Source organism: Lipotes vexillifer, unplaced genomic scaffold, assembly GCF_000442215.2.
Source record: "Lipotes vexillifer unplaced genomic scaffold, Lipotes_vexillifer_v1.1 scaffold987, whole genome shotgun sequence".
Taxonomy (NCBI): domain Eukaryota; kingdom Metazoa; phylum Chordata; class Mammalia; order Artiodactyla; family Lipotidae; genus Lipotes; species Lipotes vexillifer.
Genome location: NW_006787426.1, coordinates 800,116 through 815,238, shown reverse-complemented (window position 1 = coordinate 815,238; position 15,123 = coordinate 800,116). Strand labels below are relative to the sequence as shown.

Here is a 15,123-nt window from a genome sequence, read left to right as displayed (position 1 = left end):
CAGGTCAGAGCCCCACACACCACAGGGAGGGAGCCGGCTGCTTCCGGCCAGCCTTGGATTAATGGCTTTTAATTTAGAATTTAATCAATGTGGCTTCTCTCCAGAGAGCTGGATGCTGTGGTCTGGGAGTGAGTCATGTGATCTGTGAGTGGGGTGGGCAGGGGGCCCACGATGGCCTCTCCAGTCCCCCGCCCTGGCCCCACCCTGACTTGCTCTGCTTTGCCTGCAGTCAGCCAGCGTCCTGGTCATGGAGGACTGCAACGTGCACTCGGCTGCCAGCATCCTGGCTTCAGTGAAGGAGCAGGAGGCCCGCTTTGAGCGGCTGACACGGGCATTGGAGCAGGAACGGCGCCATGTTGCCCTGCAGCTGGAGCGTGCCCAGCAGCCTGGCATGGGCAGCGGTGGTGTGGGCAGTGGGCAGCCCTTGTCGATGGCTTGGCAACAGCTTGTCCTGCAGGTAACAGCCCAGGGACTCAGGAAGGGTGAAAATGGCCAAGTGGGGAAAAAAATCAAGGGGCCTAGGTGGACCACAAGCCAGCATGCAGTGGCTTATTGCACGACCTGGGGCCTCTGGGGAGGGAAAGAAAGTGGGATTCCAACCCCCTTGGGTATGCAGGGCATCATGTGACAAATGGGCAGGACACAGCCCAACCCTCAGAACAGCACTTTCCACTTGTGTGAGCCCTCAGGGCCCAGACAGCTGGGCAGGGTCTGTCTGGGCCCTGAGGGCAGCTCAGCAGTCAGCCTGGTGACACTGAGGGTTTTGCTTCCATGGAGTCTCTCTGCCTTCATTGCCTGCATCAGTCAGTGGGTCAGCCCCGGGGGAGGCTTGAGCAGGGCTGAGGCTCTGCCTGCAGCCCAGCAGGTGACTGGCCATTGCCCCTGCTCAGCCCCAGGAGGTGTAGAGCCCGGTCTGCTCTTGGCCAGGCCCTGAGAACTCTGAAGTTGGGATGTACAGTCAGGTCAGGAGGCCTCGTGGGGTCCTCCCGACAGGAGCTGTGCCCCAGTACCGAACCTTCAGATGGGGCAGTAGCGCCTGGCTCCTGGGGTGCTGCTGCGGGGGGAGGGAACGCCACACCTGGAGTTTGCTGTGATTGTTGAAGTTCCTGTGATTGACTGAGATGCAGGGCAGGGCACGGGCAGAGCTCCAGGGAGCCAGACGGGCTGCTGGCTGTGGGGGCCCGGCACACATGTGCTGGTGGCTTGGGGCAGCCTGGACCTCTGTGGCTGGAGAGAAAGGGAGGGGGTTACAGGTCTTGGTGGAGACTGGCCCAGTGCGCTAGCTTCATCTAGCCTGGGCGTTTGGGGCTCAGAAGCAGTGGTCTGTGTCAGGCTGGGGGACCTGGCCAGTAACTGCCCCCAAGCCTTGATGTCCTCATCTACCAGTGGGTGATCCATACGCACGGCCCAGCATGGTCCAGTCAGACCTGAAGACACATCTTCAGTGGGCCTAGACACACTGGGTAGCTGTCTTTCCAAGCCAGCTGGTGCTGAGGTGGCTGCACAGCCAGTTCATGGGAGGCTGGAACTGAGGCCAGGTGGGTCTAGGTATGAGGGCCACCCCTGTGGCCCCCTGGACCCCAGGCACTCCAAAGGGTGAGGCCTGCACCCCCAAATTTGGGGAGCAGAACAGCCGCTGGGCCACACAGGGACAGTGGCAGCCCATGACCCCAAGGCCACTCTTTAGGCTCCAGGCCCTCTTTCCAGCCCTCCCAGGCCGGAAAGGGCTCTGGCCTCCAGCCCAGAGGGTGCTGCTGAGGGTCAACGCCCCTGTGGGAAGACATTTCCATAGCCTGGAGTTGCCCTGGCCTCCTGAGGGCTGCAGCCTGAAGATCAGGCCACCACCCTCCCCGCCCACTACCCCTCCCCACCCAAGGCCCTCCAAGACCTGCCCTTGGTTTTCTCTCTTGGGAGGAGATGGTTTCTCAGGCTGAGATCAGAGAGTGTGTTCCCAGGGCTGTGGCTGGACTAGCAGGGCTGATGGGGAGGCAGCCACATCCAGCGGGCCAGGCCTGGCAGCCTCCATGCCAAACCTGCTTCCCAGACCCATCTCAGCAGGAGGTGCCTAGTGACCCACCTGTGAGCCACGGCTGCCTGGACCTGGTCCTCAGTGTCAGAGCCAGGATCTGTGCAGCTTGGAGGCTGGTGGCAAGGCAGGTAGCTGGGGCTGGGGAGTTGAGAGTCTGGGGGTGCTGCTCCACAGTGCTGGCTGCCTGCCCTTCATCCTCTAGCAGAAAGGGTCGCCTCCTCCAGACACCTGGTGCAGGCTGGCTGGAGCAGGACTGGCCCTCAAGCAATGTGTGTGTGTGTGTGGGGGGGGGGTGGGACACCTTTAGAGACCTGGCCAACTTTGGGCTGGGCCAAGAGGGGGATGAGGCTAGGGCAGTAACAGATGGTGAAATTTGGGAGAAGACAGAAATGACTCACATGTAAGCATCCAGGCCAAGTTCTCTCTGGGCACTGGTACAGTCTTCTGCTCCTGCCCCAGGTAGCTCCACGGATGGAAGTTACAGGGGGTCCAGTGGTAAGGACAACTCAAGGGAAACGGAGACTCAGAGGAACAGGCAGTGGACACCCAGAGTGCTTGAGCATGCTGGTTGCATGGCCTATGTGCATGGAGTGTCCTAGAAGAGGAGTGGGGTCTGGGGAGAAGCAGGTGGGAAGCAGAAAGCCAAGGCTAAGGCCCCCTCTCTTGCCCAGCCCGCTGAACCTTTGTGGGCCGGTCCAGCTCTGTTCAACCCAGAGCATAAGTCTCTTGTTCTTGGTGTGAGAGCCGTTGGCTTGCGTTTGTGGGGTATGACCCGAGAGGGCCCCAGCCCAGACCCTTCCCCGTGTCTACGCTTCCCTTTGGCCAAGCCAGACCCCCAGGGTGGCTGCACCTCCATGCCAGGCTGCTGGGGGTGGGGAGTGCACCATAGTGGGAGAAGCCCTGATTAACCGTCCGCTCTAGCCACCACTTCCCAATAGGTCAAAGACATGGAAGGGAGAGGATCTGAGGCCAGCTGGGCCCCACAAGCTTTTGCCCAGGGTCACCCAAGAGTTGTGCTCCCTCCCCTCCCTTTGATCTGCTCTGACACCTCTCAGAAGTTGGGGGACCCCTGGGCCTCTGTGACTTGATGGGGAGAACCCAGGACAAAGTGGGTCAGTGCAGGTCTGGGTTGAGCTCTGTGGGGACGCTTACTGGGGAGGTGCTGGAGGGTGGGTAAGAGCCTGGAGCCAGATCTAGGAAACCTGAGCGACATCGCCGTCAATACTCTTATAGGTCACCATTTCACAGCTAGGGGAAACTGAGTCGCAGCCGGGATGGGCAGCTTGTGCCAGGAGGGTGGTCTTGCAGGATGCCTTAGCCACACTGGCCCCTGCACAGCCAGAACTGTTTCCTCAACTGCCGGGGTAGGGCTGTGGTCTCTTTTACTGGGGGTAAACCGAGGCCTGGGAAGGAGGACTCGGTGGGAAAATGCTACCTCCGCGGTACGGGGGTGGGGAAGGGGAGCCCTGACTGACCTGACCGCAGGGGCAGAGGGCGACCCCGGCCCAAGGCTGCAGGCAAGCCCAGCTCCGCGCCGGGCGGGGCGGGACTTCGCCCCGCCCAATTGGCCGCCCACCGCCCCTCCCCTCCCGGGTGAGACCCCAGCCCATTGGCTGCTATCTACCCCGCCCCAGATTGGCCCCGCCCGATTGGCTGCTCGCCTCACCGTCCCGCCCCTCCCGATTGGCCGCTGGTCGCGCCTAACCAGGTCGGCCCCGCGGGGAGCGAGTCCGCCTAGCCCGAGCCGAGCGGCCGAGGCACCGCAGCTGAACCCAGTTCAGCCGCCGCCACCGCCGGCTCGCGTCCCCCGCGCCCGGCCCGATGCCGGCCGAACTCAGACAGGTTAGAAGGAACTTGGTCCCGGGCGGGGGCACTGTCCCGGGGGCCGGTGGCGGAGGGCGGGGCGCCGGCCCTCCGGGAGGACCCGCTTTTGTTCGTGGAGCCGCCGGCCGGAGGCGGCTATTGTCTGCGCCCCGGGGCCGGGGCCGGGCGGGGCGGCGAAGTGAGCGGGTGGAGGGGTGGGAGCGGGCGCACCCAGGCCAGCGCCCGGGACAGGTGCCTGGGACGGGGTGGTGGGCAGGGCCTTCCCGAGCAGATCCTCTGCGCAGGTGGGAGGCCGAATCTGGAGAGGGCAACGCGACTAGGCCTCCCCCAAATTCACAGGGCCCCGGCTCTGGGGGCCGCGCAGGAGCTTCGGAGCTTTAATGCAAGCCGGGTCTGCCGCGGCAGCGCACGTGGAGAGAGGGCTGGGGGTCGGCCCTGCCCACGTGCGGAGGCGGAGGGGGGCTTCCCCCCAGCACCAGCATGGGGGAAGGCTCGCGGGCAGCCTGCACTCTTGCTCAGAGGGGCGGGCCCCCCTAACAGGCGGGGAAACTGAGGCAGAGTGGAGGAGCAAAAGGTAGGTCTCCTACACACCTGTTCACCTGGACAGCTAGGTGCCTGTCTGCCCCAGAGAAGGAGAGGCCAGTTCAGGGGAGCTGGGGGAATGTGGGGCCACTGTGTGCCTGATGGGTGTGGGCTGGGCTTGGGAAAGCCCACCTTGCCATCGCCCACAAGCTTGCTCCCCCAGTCTGCTGGGCACCTCCTGCCCCTTGGCCTCTTGGCCATTCATCCTGGGCCTGCACCCTTGCAGGTGGACTACTGCTGTGGAGGGGGGGAGCTCCCGGTCAGCCAGGGCTGGGTTCGCCACTGTGGGCACCAAGGGAGAGGACGTCTGTAATGGCCAAGGACTTGCTCCCTGGTGGGAGATGCTTGCCTGGCTTGGCCTGGACTTCATCCAGGATGGCCATTCTGGGTGGGTGGCTGGTATTGCTCCACCCCTCGGTTCATTCATCTAGCAGCAGCCGTCTCGTGCTCTCTGAGAGCCTGGGCAGGGGGTTGTGGGAGCCAGGGGTGGTATCCCACCTTAATCTATCCCTTGCGTGTGCTGGTGGGGCTGTGGACAGGGTGGGACAACCACCCCACATCCTGTTCTTCGTGATCCAGACCATGGGTGCTCATCTCTCAAGGGCAGACATTGCAGGTGGATCCGTGCCTCTGGGACCCCAGTCCAGCTCCCCACCAGTGGTGACTTGGCTTGTTTCCTCTGTCCCCTCCTTCCGCCATTCCCACATGCGCCCCCAGAGGCTGCTGTGGGCTTTTGCCCAGGGGTGGCCCCTCTGTGTCTTGTCCCATGTCTCATTTTTCTGAGCCTCACACACCTTAGATCTGGTCACAAAGTCAGGACTGGCACTATCCCACCTGTCCTGTGGCCTGGGCATCCCGGGTCCTTCTTGTTTTCATATAAGGAAGCTGAGCCCAGGTGTGTGACAGGGCCAGAGCCCTCCAGCTCTGGGCCTCTGGAGACCCTCTTGAGAGCAGTGGTTGTGTCCACCTTTCTGGGATACTGGTCACTCCCGCCCCTGCTTGGAGTCCTGGGCTAGGCCCCTCCCACATGTTCACAGGAGCTCATGGGAAACTCCAGAAGTGTACAGCAGCCCCTTGCTGGGCCAGGCCCAGGGCCCCTGGGCCAAGTGGGCCATGGATGGGAGGACCATGGGACAGATTTGGGCCCTGGGGAGAGCTGATGGGAGGCTGGACAGTCATCCCAGCGAGAGAGGCAAGGATGGTGCCAGGGCAGAGGGAGGGTCAGGCAGTTGACAGGACTTGGCGGGATTTGGGGTGTGGGGGAGGCTGCAGGTGTTCATGTTTAGGGTGTGAGGGAAATCTGGGGCTGCAGGGCTGGGGGTGCCTGAGGTGGGCCGGCCTGGGTAGGTGGCCATGGGACATGGGACAAGAGCGGGGCCTTGAGGCCAGACGAGGATCCAGGCAGCCTGGTCAGCAGCCTCTGTTGAGAGCTGACTGTGTCCTGGTCAGTCAGTCTGTGACCCCATGTCCTCACCCCAAAGACATTTCGGAGGCCCAAGCCAGGGGTCGACCTTGGGATCCTTCTACCCTAGGCCTCGGATCCCCCACCTGCCGGCTCTGAGACTCCCATGGTAGATGCTGCATAGGTGGTTGAGGAAGTCTGGACACGCAGGTAGAAGGCAGGAGGGGATGTCGGTGCTGGGTGCTGTCGGGAGAGCCTGTGAACTGACGTGCCTGGGCCGGGGAGCTGGGATGGATGTTCGTGCACACGTGTGTCCAGGTCCCTTTCTGCATGTGTGTGCCCAGGCGTGTGTAACGGGGGCCAGGCCTCCCCGTGATCACCGGCTGACTCACGCTCCCGCCTCCCTGCCCACCGGGGTGAAGTCATCACCATTTTTAGCTCCCTGAGGTCATTTGCCAGTCAGGGCTCTTGGGGCCTTGGGATCCCACGGCCGGGCTGCCCGGGCTGGGTGTTGATGGCTGATGCTGCAGGGTTGCCAGGCCTTGTTGGGTCCCTGGCTCTCCTGGACCCCCATCCCCTCTTCCCCCCAATTCTGCATTGTGTCTGCAGGCTGGAGTGAGAAGCAGCAGCCAGGCCCCCCTGGCACTGAGGTCCAAGATGTGCACCCCCTGTGCCACCCTCTAGCAGCCCAAGCCTGGCCAGGGGGTAGGGGCTCTTCTCGGAGAGGGTTAAATGTATGCAAATGTATGCATACCTACTAAGGGGTCCGTACTCCTGGCAGTGTCCTGGACAACCTGGTCCCCTCCTGTCAGTCCTGCTCCCTGCACTCCCTGTTCCCTGTGCTTTGTAGCCATGGGGCCTTGCTGCTCCCCCGCTTCCCCGGCTGAACAGAGAGCTCACTGCCAGCCACACTTTTGCTCCCACAGTTGCCAAGTGCAGATGGGGTGGCCCAGGCCCCAGCAGGGACATGCTGTCCCTGAACCTCTGCTCCAGAACCGCCCCAGCTCCCCAGTGCCCTCAGAGAAGAGCCAGGCCACCCTGCCCAGCCGCATACAAGCGTGTCCCCACCCCAGGCCTCAGTTTACTTCTCTTTCCCAAGGAACAGCATCCTTCCTTCCTGGCCAGGTCCCCGACAGGTATACTACTTGCATTCTAGGACTGAGAAGGTGGCAGCCGAGGCTGTCGCCCCAGAGGGGTGACATGTGACTGAAAGCCCTTCCCCGTGGATGCCTGAAATCCCCTGTTAGCAGTTTGTGCAGTTCTGGGTAGTCCTTTCTTCTCTGTCAGGCCTCAGTTTCTCTTTTTCATAAAATCACATATTGTCCTCCAAAGCCCTGCTTCTGGGGGAGGGGGCACATTCTGTGACCTCTTCCTCTGTCACCAGAGCCTGAGGGATGCTCCTAGCAGGTTGGTGCAGGCTTCTCCTGGGACCCCTGAAGAGGCTGCCCAGAACCTTAGCACTGTGTGTGTTTGGGGGGACGTGCATTCCTTTAGGACAGGATCCCAACCTGGGGAGACTTCACACCCGAGGCCCTCGGGAGGCAGGCCCCGAGGGCAGCCCTGGGCACCTTGCCTTGCATGCTCCTGAGCCCAGGGACAGGAAGGTGGCCCTGGGAGCCTTGCCTTGCATGTTCCCAGTCCCAGGGACGGGAGCAGAGCAGGGCTCTGGTGCCAGGCAGATGCAGGTTGAGCTGCTGGCCTTTCCTGGGCCTCAGCTCCCTGTCTGTGCAGGCCTCAGGGGCCTGGGGCCCAGGCGGGGACCCATCCCACAAGGCACGGGCCTGGGCCCTGGAGCAGGACCTGTCCTCCTGCTGACCCGGCCCTGGCTGCCCGGGAATGTGCTCCCCCGCGCCCGCCCACTGCAGCTTGGGTTTCAGCTCCTACCCGTCCTGGCCAGACACTGATCCTGGGATGTTGGCATGGTGGGGGGGGACCTGGGCCTGGGGTCCCCATGCCACTCAGCATAGCAGGGGTCCAGCCCAGCTGTGCTGTGGGCTGGCCTGTCCTCTCTGAGCCTCAGTTTCCCCACTGGTGAATCTGGCCAGTAGGCCTGTGGGCTTTAGAAGAGCCTCTCTCCAGCAGCATCTTGCCTGTGGGGATGTTGGCAAGGGGAGGCTGAGAGCTGAGGACCAAGGCTGGGGAGACCTGGGGGTGTGTGGGGAGGGGACACCAGGGTTCCCATCAAGGATCAGCTGGGCCCCCATTGGCCTGAATCCACCCTCTCTGGGTTCTGATATGACACCCAGGGCCTCAGTGAGGGGTACCAGCCACTGGCCCGAGTGAGGTAGGGCCAGGCCCTGCCCACTCAGCATCCCAAGAGTATCCGGGCCGGAAGGGACGAGGGTATTTTGGTGTTCTGAGTGCGCAGGGCATTCTGGGAGTTGGGTATTTCTGTCCTGCGAGGGCATCTAGCTGGCCTTGGGGATGGCGGGAGCCTGGGTGTGGCCACAGGGAGTCGGTGAACAATGCTGAAATTGCCACCCCCTGCACTCAAGGTTTCTGGGGTGGGCAGGGAGGAGGCAGGGCCATCCTTTAGGGAGGGCCCAGGCAGGGGTGATGAATGACGTCAGGAGAGCGTCCTGCGGGTGCTTGGGCCTCCAGGAGCTGTGGCAGCTGGGCTTACAGCTCAGACAGGGCTGCCCAAGACTGCGCTGCTGGGCCCAGGGCCTTATCCACTAGATCAGCCCAAGGAGGACCTGGGGTGGGGACCAGCCCCTCGGCTTTCAGAGGCAAGAATGTGCTGCTGTCCTCACCAGCCGGGGCTGAGACAGGCCCTGGGGCAGGGGAAGAAGGCCCTCCTGGCGTCCAGGCCAGCACGAGCGTCCTTGCCCCAGGGCTTCTGAGCACAGGGTCCTCCCACCAACACCTGCCCCTCACCCAGGAGCAGAGCCCGGGCAGCCAGGCCTCTTTGGCCATGATGCCGGAGGCGCCTGAGGTGCTGGAGGAGACAGTGACGGTGGAGGAGGACCCTGGCACCCCCACCTCCCATGTGTCCATCGTCACATCGGAAGATGGCACCACTCGTCGCACTGAGACCAAGGTACACCTCGCCCCGGCCTCCTGCGGGCCACCCATCATTCAGGTGGAGGGCTGAGGCCACCCTAGCCTTTCAGGCTGCCAGCCCACAGGCTGCCCCCTCACCCACCAGGTCACCAAGACAGTCAAGACGGTGACCACTCGAACAGTGCGCCAGGTGCCCGTGGGCCCCGATGGCCTCCCCCTGCTGGATGGCGGCCATCCACTGGGCCCCTTCACCGATGGCCCCCTGGACCGACACTTCCTGCTGCGCGGGGGTGGCCCGGCGGCCACGCTCTCCCGCACCTGCCTTGGCAGCGGGGGCGGCTTTCCTGACGAGCCCCGTGACATCCCCAGCTATGGCAGCCTGTCCCGCGGGCTGGGTGTGCGGCCTCCTCGCGGAGGCCCCCTGGGCCCAGGCCCTGGTGATGGCTGCTTCACGCTGCCCAGCCGCCGGGAGGCCTTCCCCGCGGGCCCTGATCCTGGGCCGCCAGCCGGCCGCTCCCAGCCCGAGCGGTTCCAGGCAGAGCCGTATGGCTTGGAGGACGACACTCGCAGCCTGGCTGCTGAGGACCAGGGGGGCCCGGAGCTGGAGCCTGACTGTGGCACAGCCGCACGGAGGAGGCCAGACTGTGGGCGGGGCCTGCGCACCAGGTGAGCCCCCATGCGCTGTCACTGCCTCCGGGAAGCCTGCCTTCCACTCCTTGCAGAGTACCACACGGGTAGTCTCGCTGCGGTGTTATGTTAGTAATGCACACGTTAGTTTGAATTGGCCTTGGCTTTTCTCGGGGACAGCGGCAAGGGCGGGCTCTGGGCTGTGTGATTGCACTGGGCACCCTCCCTGCGGGTCTGGAGCAAGAGAAGCTGGTGACACGCCCATGCCTGCTGCCCCTGCTGCAGCCAGATGGCCCGGAAGACACAAGCCCAAGGGACCCAGGGCATTTTTCTGAGCTTGGGCCCCAGCCCCTCCCCCATGCACAGGAGCACCCAGAACCCAGGCCCTCGGTCCTTCCCTTCCCACTGCAGCCTTTGGTTCTGTCTCCCCTGCCCTCAGCTTCTGTCTGTCAGGTGGGAACATGACCACTGCCTGGGTCTGGATTATGCTTTGTGGCCACAGGCGGGACACTCGCCCACCCCCAGCCCCAATCCCTCACCTAGGAAGTGGGTTTGACATCTTGTGCCCTGGAGAACTGGTGGCCTGAGGCCCCTCAGATGGTCCTACCAGGCTGGCTATGTGCAAGGGGTGCACTAGCCAGACATGGCCTCATGGGGAGGTGGGACCCTAGTCACAGACAGATGTTTCGTAGAAACACATTTAGCTGGGAGTCAGGGAAACTGCCTGGTGATGGGAGTGAGTAAGCTCCCATCTGGGAGGGATACAAGTTCTGATGACATTGGCTGGGGTTTGGCTCTCTTACTGGCTGTGAGTTAGTTCCTGCTGGGTCGGGTATGACCCTCAGCAACGACGATGCTCTAGGCTCAGCCCTGCCCCATGGGTTCATGGTTCCCCGGAGAATGTGTGATGGGGCCGCTTGGGGTCAAGGCCAGTCAGCAGCCGCGAGAGGACGGTCATGCACCGTGCTCGCCTGCACAGGGCCTACGAGGACGTGGCGGACGATGGCGGTGAGCTGATGGAGGAGCGGCCCCCATTCCCAGCCACAACAGCGCCCCTGGCCCAGCCGGAACATGGCAGCCTGGGCAGCCTGGACCGGGCAGTGCGGCGCTCACCCTCGGTGGACAGTGCCCGCAAGGAGCCGCGCTGGCGGGACCCCGAGCTGCCCGAGGTGCTGGCCATGCTGCGGCACCCTGTGGACCCCGTGAAGGCCAATGCAGCCGCCTACCTGCAGCACCTGTGCTTCGAGAACGAGGGTGTCAAGCGCCGCGTGCGGCAGCTGCGGGGGCTGCCACTGCTTGTGGCCCTGCTGGACCACCCGCGGGCAGAGGTGCGGCGCCGGGCCTGTGGGGCACTGCGGAACCTCTCGTATGGCCGGGATGCTGACAACAAGGCCGCCATCCGGGACTGCGGCGGTGTGCCTGCCCTGGTGCGCCTGCTGCGGGCCGCCCGGGACAGCGAGGTCCGTGAGCTCGTCACAGGTGAGGCGCCCGGCCGCCTGCGTCGTGGTTCAATCGGGAGTCAGGCTTAGGCACTGTGCCAGGTCTCTACCGCTGGACTCGGCCGCCACAGGTGGGGCTGGCGCTGGCCCCCTCACCGCCAGCTTCCATGTCCCCACTGTGACTACTCTGGGTCCTGCCTCTCTGGTCCCCCCGAGCAGGGCAGTGGTGGGGACCATGGCTGGTCAGGGTCATGTGATGATCCCCTCTTGGCGTGGCCCCAGGAGCATAGTCCCACCTGCCTGGGTGGCTGGAAAGGGGTGGGGAAAAGAAGGCACATGCTAGCTCCAGGCTCTTTGCCAGCCCCTCCTATGTGTCCTGGTCTCTAGGGGGCTCCTTCCCCGCCTGGGGAGCCCCCTCTCGGTGTGGCGTGTGCATCTCACCCACACCAGAGCAGCACCCAGTGCCTCTTGTGGCTTTTGCCACTCCTGTCTTCTGATGTGAGCTGGGGCCCGAAGAGGGTGGGGTGCATCCTGAGCTGGTCCTGTGGGGACAGTGCCTGTGGTCAGCACTGGCGGGTTGATGGCACCCTGCAGGCACACTCTGGAACCTGTCATCCTACGAACCCCTGAAGATGGTCATTATTGACCACGGCCTGCAGACGCTGACCCATGAGGTCATTGTGCCACACTCGGGCTGGGAACCAGAGCCCAACGAAGACTCCAAGCCACGGGATGCTGAGTGGACAACTGTCTTCAAGAACACATCAGGCTGCTTGAGGTGTGCGTGGGGCCGGGCTCAGGTGCCCCTCGAAGCCTCCCAGGGCTGTTGCCACCCAAGGAGGCAGGAGCCAGGCACCAGAGCATGCATCCACACCTGGGGACAGCTGTCCTAGGAATAGCCACGTCCCTGTGTCCCAGATAACATGGAAGACAGCTAGCCACCCAGGCCTCGGCGTCAGAGCCAGGTCACAGTTCCTGCCCGAGTCCCAAGAATGTGCCTGACGGGGCTGTACTCACCCCCACAGGCAGCCTCTGGATGTCTGCCACCCTCCCATGTACCCCTGCTCCGTCCCTGCCCAGCTTCGACCCATCCCTGTGACACCCAGGGAAGGGGAGCTAGGACCCTCCTCTCCAGTCTGCCTCAGAGGCCTCATCCCACCTCCTTGTGACCCCTGCCCTCCCCCCACCACCCTTGGAGGCCCTGCAGAGACCCCACAGGCAGTCCTGCGTCCCCTCGGTCCTGCCTGTCCATCAGGATATCCCCCCATGGCCCTCTGGGGTCCTTAGCACAGGGTGGAGCCCTGAACTGCACAGATTCAGGCCTCTGTATCCACTTCTGTCCCTTTGCAGTTCAGCTGGGAGTCAGGGGAGCCCCGCACCCCACACAGATGCCAGGCCACGGCCCCCTCCTGGGGTCTCAGCAGTCAGGCCATTGCTGCTTCACCTTCACTGCTAGCCTCTTGTCATCTGCTAGCAGCCTTAACGGCCTGGCACAGAGCATGTTCTGCAGATAAGATGAGACCCCGGAGCTGGAGCTGGGGTCACAGGGCTTGGTCTTGGCCACACAGGAATGTGAGCTCAGATGGTGCGGAGGCCCGGCGGCGACTCCGTGAGTGTGAGGGGCTGGTGGATGCACTCCTGCACGCCCTGCAGTCGGCCGTGGGCAGGAAGGACACGGACAACAAGGTAGGCAGGGAGGCCCTGGCAGGCCCCAGGCAGGGTCAGTATCACAGCCTCCCATGAAGGGTCGGGGAACGGAGCAGGAGCCCTGGACTATCCAGGCGGCACAGGGGACGGGTGTGTGGTGCGGGGCAGCAGGTGTGCCCTGAAGCCCTGGACCAGGTCTCGTGTGTGGTAGGTGCTCCCTGCTCCTTCCTCAGCTCCTCCCTGGGTTTCACCTGAGTGGGCCTCTAACCCAGGCCTCCCCATCCTACATCTGGTCCCTTCTGCGCTCACGAGCTGTGGCATCTTCCCTGGGGGGGCGGTCAGTGTCCCATGCCCCCCAGCAGTACCCTAGCCCCCTCTCCCTGCAGTCAGTGGAGAACTGCGTGTGCATCGTGCGGAACCTCTCCTACCATGTGCACAAGGAGGTGCCGGGGGCTGACAGGTACCAGGAGGCCGAGCCCAGGCCCCCAGGCAGTGCCATGGGTGCCCAGCGCCGGAGGAGGGAGGACGCCGGCTGCTTTGGTGGCAAGAAGGCCAAAGGTGTGTGGGTGGGACTGGGGTACTGCTCTAGGACCCCTGACCCTGCCAAGCCGAAGGCCCTCCACACCCACTGGGAACACATTCAGGGAGCCAAGGAGGGTACCCAGGACCACCTGTGCAGTGGTCCCCCCTCGTGCCCGGACCCAGGCCCTCACCTCCAGGAAGGGCCCGGGGGCCCAAGTTTGGAAGTGCCAAGGACAGCGCCACCTTCTGGCATTGGCAGGACACCCGAGGACCCTGAGGAGCCCAGGGGGCAGCACCCCACCTGCCTCACGCCGTCCCTACCTCGGGTGCAGCTGCCAGGGGTCTGTACACTGCCTTCACCTGCCCCACTGCATTGGCCTTTTCTGATCCCTGTCCCACTTGTGGGCACTCAGCCCCCAAAAGTAATCGGGGTGAGAGTCCCCGTCCCTCTGCCCTGCACTTCCTGGGAGGGAATGGGGGTGCTGCCCGCTCAGGTTCCTCTCCTCTCTCCTGTGCTTCCTCCGGCCGCCCAGAAGAGTGGTTCCATGAAGGTAAGTCCCTGTTTGTCCTGCCGTGCAGGCCTGGCGGGTGCAGTGGGCACCAGGGACCCCTCCCCGCCCCCATTGCTCAGGCAGCCATCTCCATGACAACTGCAGGACCTTTCATCCTTGGGAAGTCCCTATCCCAGTTCCTTCTCCAGGCAGCCATCTCCATGGCAACTGTGTGGACATGACAACTGCAGGAATGTCAGCCTGGGGCTGGTCGGGAGGCCGAGGGGCTGTCCCTCTGTAACCTCAGAGCCGAGGGTGGATAGGGCCTGGGCATGTCCATTCCCAGGGGCACTGGGGAGCAGGGTCTGCCCCTCTGATGGGATGGGCCAGGTGTGGCTCAGATGGAGGGACCATGCAGATGCCCCAGGAGGTTGGGTAAGGCAGGCCCCTGATTGTCTGAACTCAGCTCTGCCTTCCAAGAAGGGGAAGGTTCCTCATCTGAGCGGGAGGGCAGCCGGGAGGTGGTGAGCTGGCTCTCACGGAGGTGTGCAGGCCGAGGCTGACGGGTGTTAGGTGGGGCTGCTGCAGGGGCCTGCGGGTGGGGGGGGGGTCTCCTGGCCAGCAGAGCCCAGGGCCGGGTCCTGGCCCCAGACGGGCAAGTTTCCCCAGGAGTGGGATTCTTGGCTCCAGCCCCGCCTCACTGTGCAGCCAGGCAAGTCCTGTCCCTGCCAGCCCTTGGCTTCCCTGTCTGCACCTCCCTGCCCCAGCCTGGGCTCCTGGGCCCCTCAGTTCACACACATGGTGGGCCCAAGGAGCCCATCGGGAGGATCTGCAGTGCAGCTCCCAGCACCCGATGGAGGATGAGTCCTGGCAGCTCAGGCAGGGCTCGGACCTCCCTAGGTCTAACTGCCACCACTGCCCTCTGGGCAGAGCTGCCTGCCTGGACTCAGAACGGTGCTGTTCCCAGGCCTCTTGATGCCCAGTCTTGGATGTGGGGGTGCTGTCCCTGCTCCTCCTGACGCATGCCTGCACCCTGCAGGGCCTGCCTCACCTCCCACTGCCCTTCTGTTCCAGGGAAGAGGGACGGTGAGATGGACCTGAACTTGGACTCGCTGGACCTACCCGGGCGGACTGAGGCTGCCAAAGGTGAGCAGTGGGAGGTGGAATCCAGGCCCAGGCCTGTCCAGGAGTTAAGCTTTGTACCACCAAACAGGCTGAGGGGCCTTGGGGATCCCGTGGGGAAACTGAGGCCTACGGGTGTGGGGTTCCTCGGAGGACTGTGCAGTCCCTGGGCACCTGCTCAGGGCTCAGAATCGGGGTCTGTGCCACAGGTCATTTCAGGCAGGGTGTGGGTGCAGAGGCAGGGAGGAGCCAGGCACTTGCCAGGTCACACAGCACATGAGAGGCTGGCAGGGATTGGAGTGAGGGCTAGCTGGGCAGGGCCTCCTGTGCCAGTCGAGGAGCCCGGGTTCACTCCTAGGGATTTTGGAGCCCCGAGGTGCAGTCAGATCCAGTTGGGAGGCCGGGCAAGATCACCCAGATCGTGTGGGGGAGCGG

General features: G+C 63.9%; 1 protein-coding gene across 1 annotated transcript in view; it reads left to right on the top strand.

The window, feature by feature from the left end:
* The first annotated feature begins 242 nt into the window (after positions 1–242).
* Positions 243–15,123, top strand: part of ARVCF (ARVCF delta catenin family member) — an 18,265-nt gene continuing 3,384 nt past the window's right edge. The window contains exons 1-9 of the mRNA XM_007460028.1: positions 243–457; positions 8,719–8,877; positions 8,986–9,506; positions 10,447–10,946; positions 11,501–11,684; positions 12,475–12,592; positions 12,940–13,111; positions 13,609–13,626; positions 14,641–14,712. Of these exons, the coding sequence (XP_007460090.1) occupies positions 248–457; positions 8,719–8,877; positions 8,986–9,506; positions 10,447–10,946; positions 11,501–11,684; positions 12,475–12,592; positions 12,940–13,111; positions 13,609–13,626; positions 14,641–14,712 (1,954 nt within the window). The 5' untranslated portion in view covers positions 243–247. The remainder of the gene's footprint in view (positions 458–8,718; positions 8,878–8,985; positions 9,507–10,446; positions 10,947–11,500; positions 11,685–12,474; positions 12,593–12,939; positions 13,112–13,608; positions 13,627–14,640; positions 14,713–15,123) is intronic.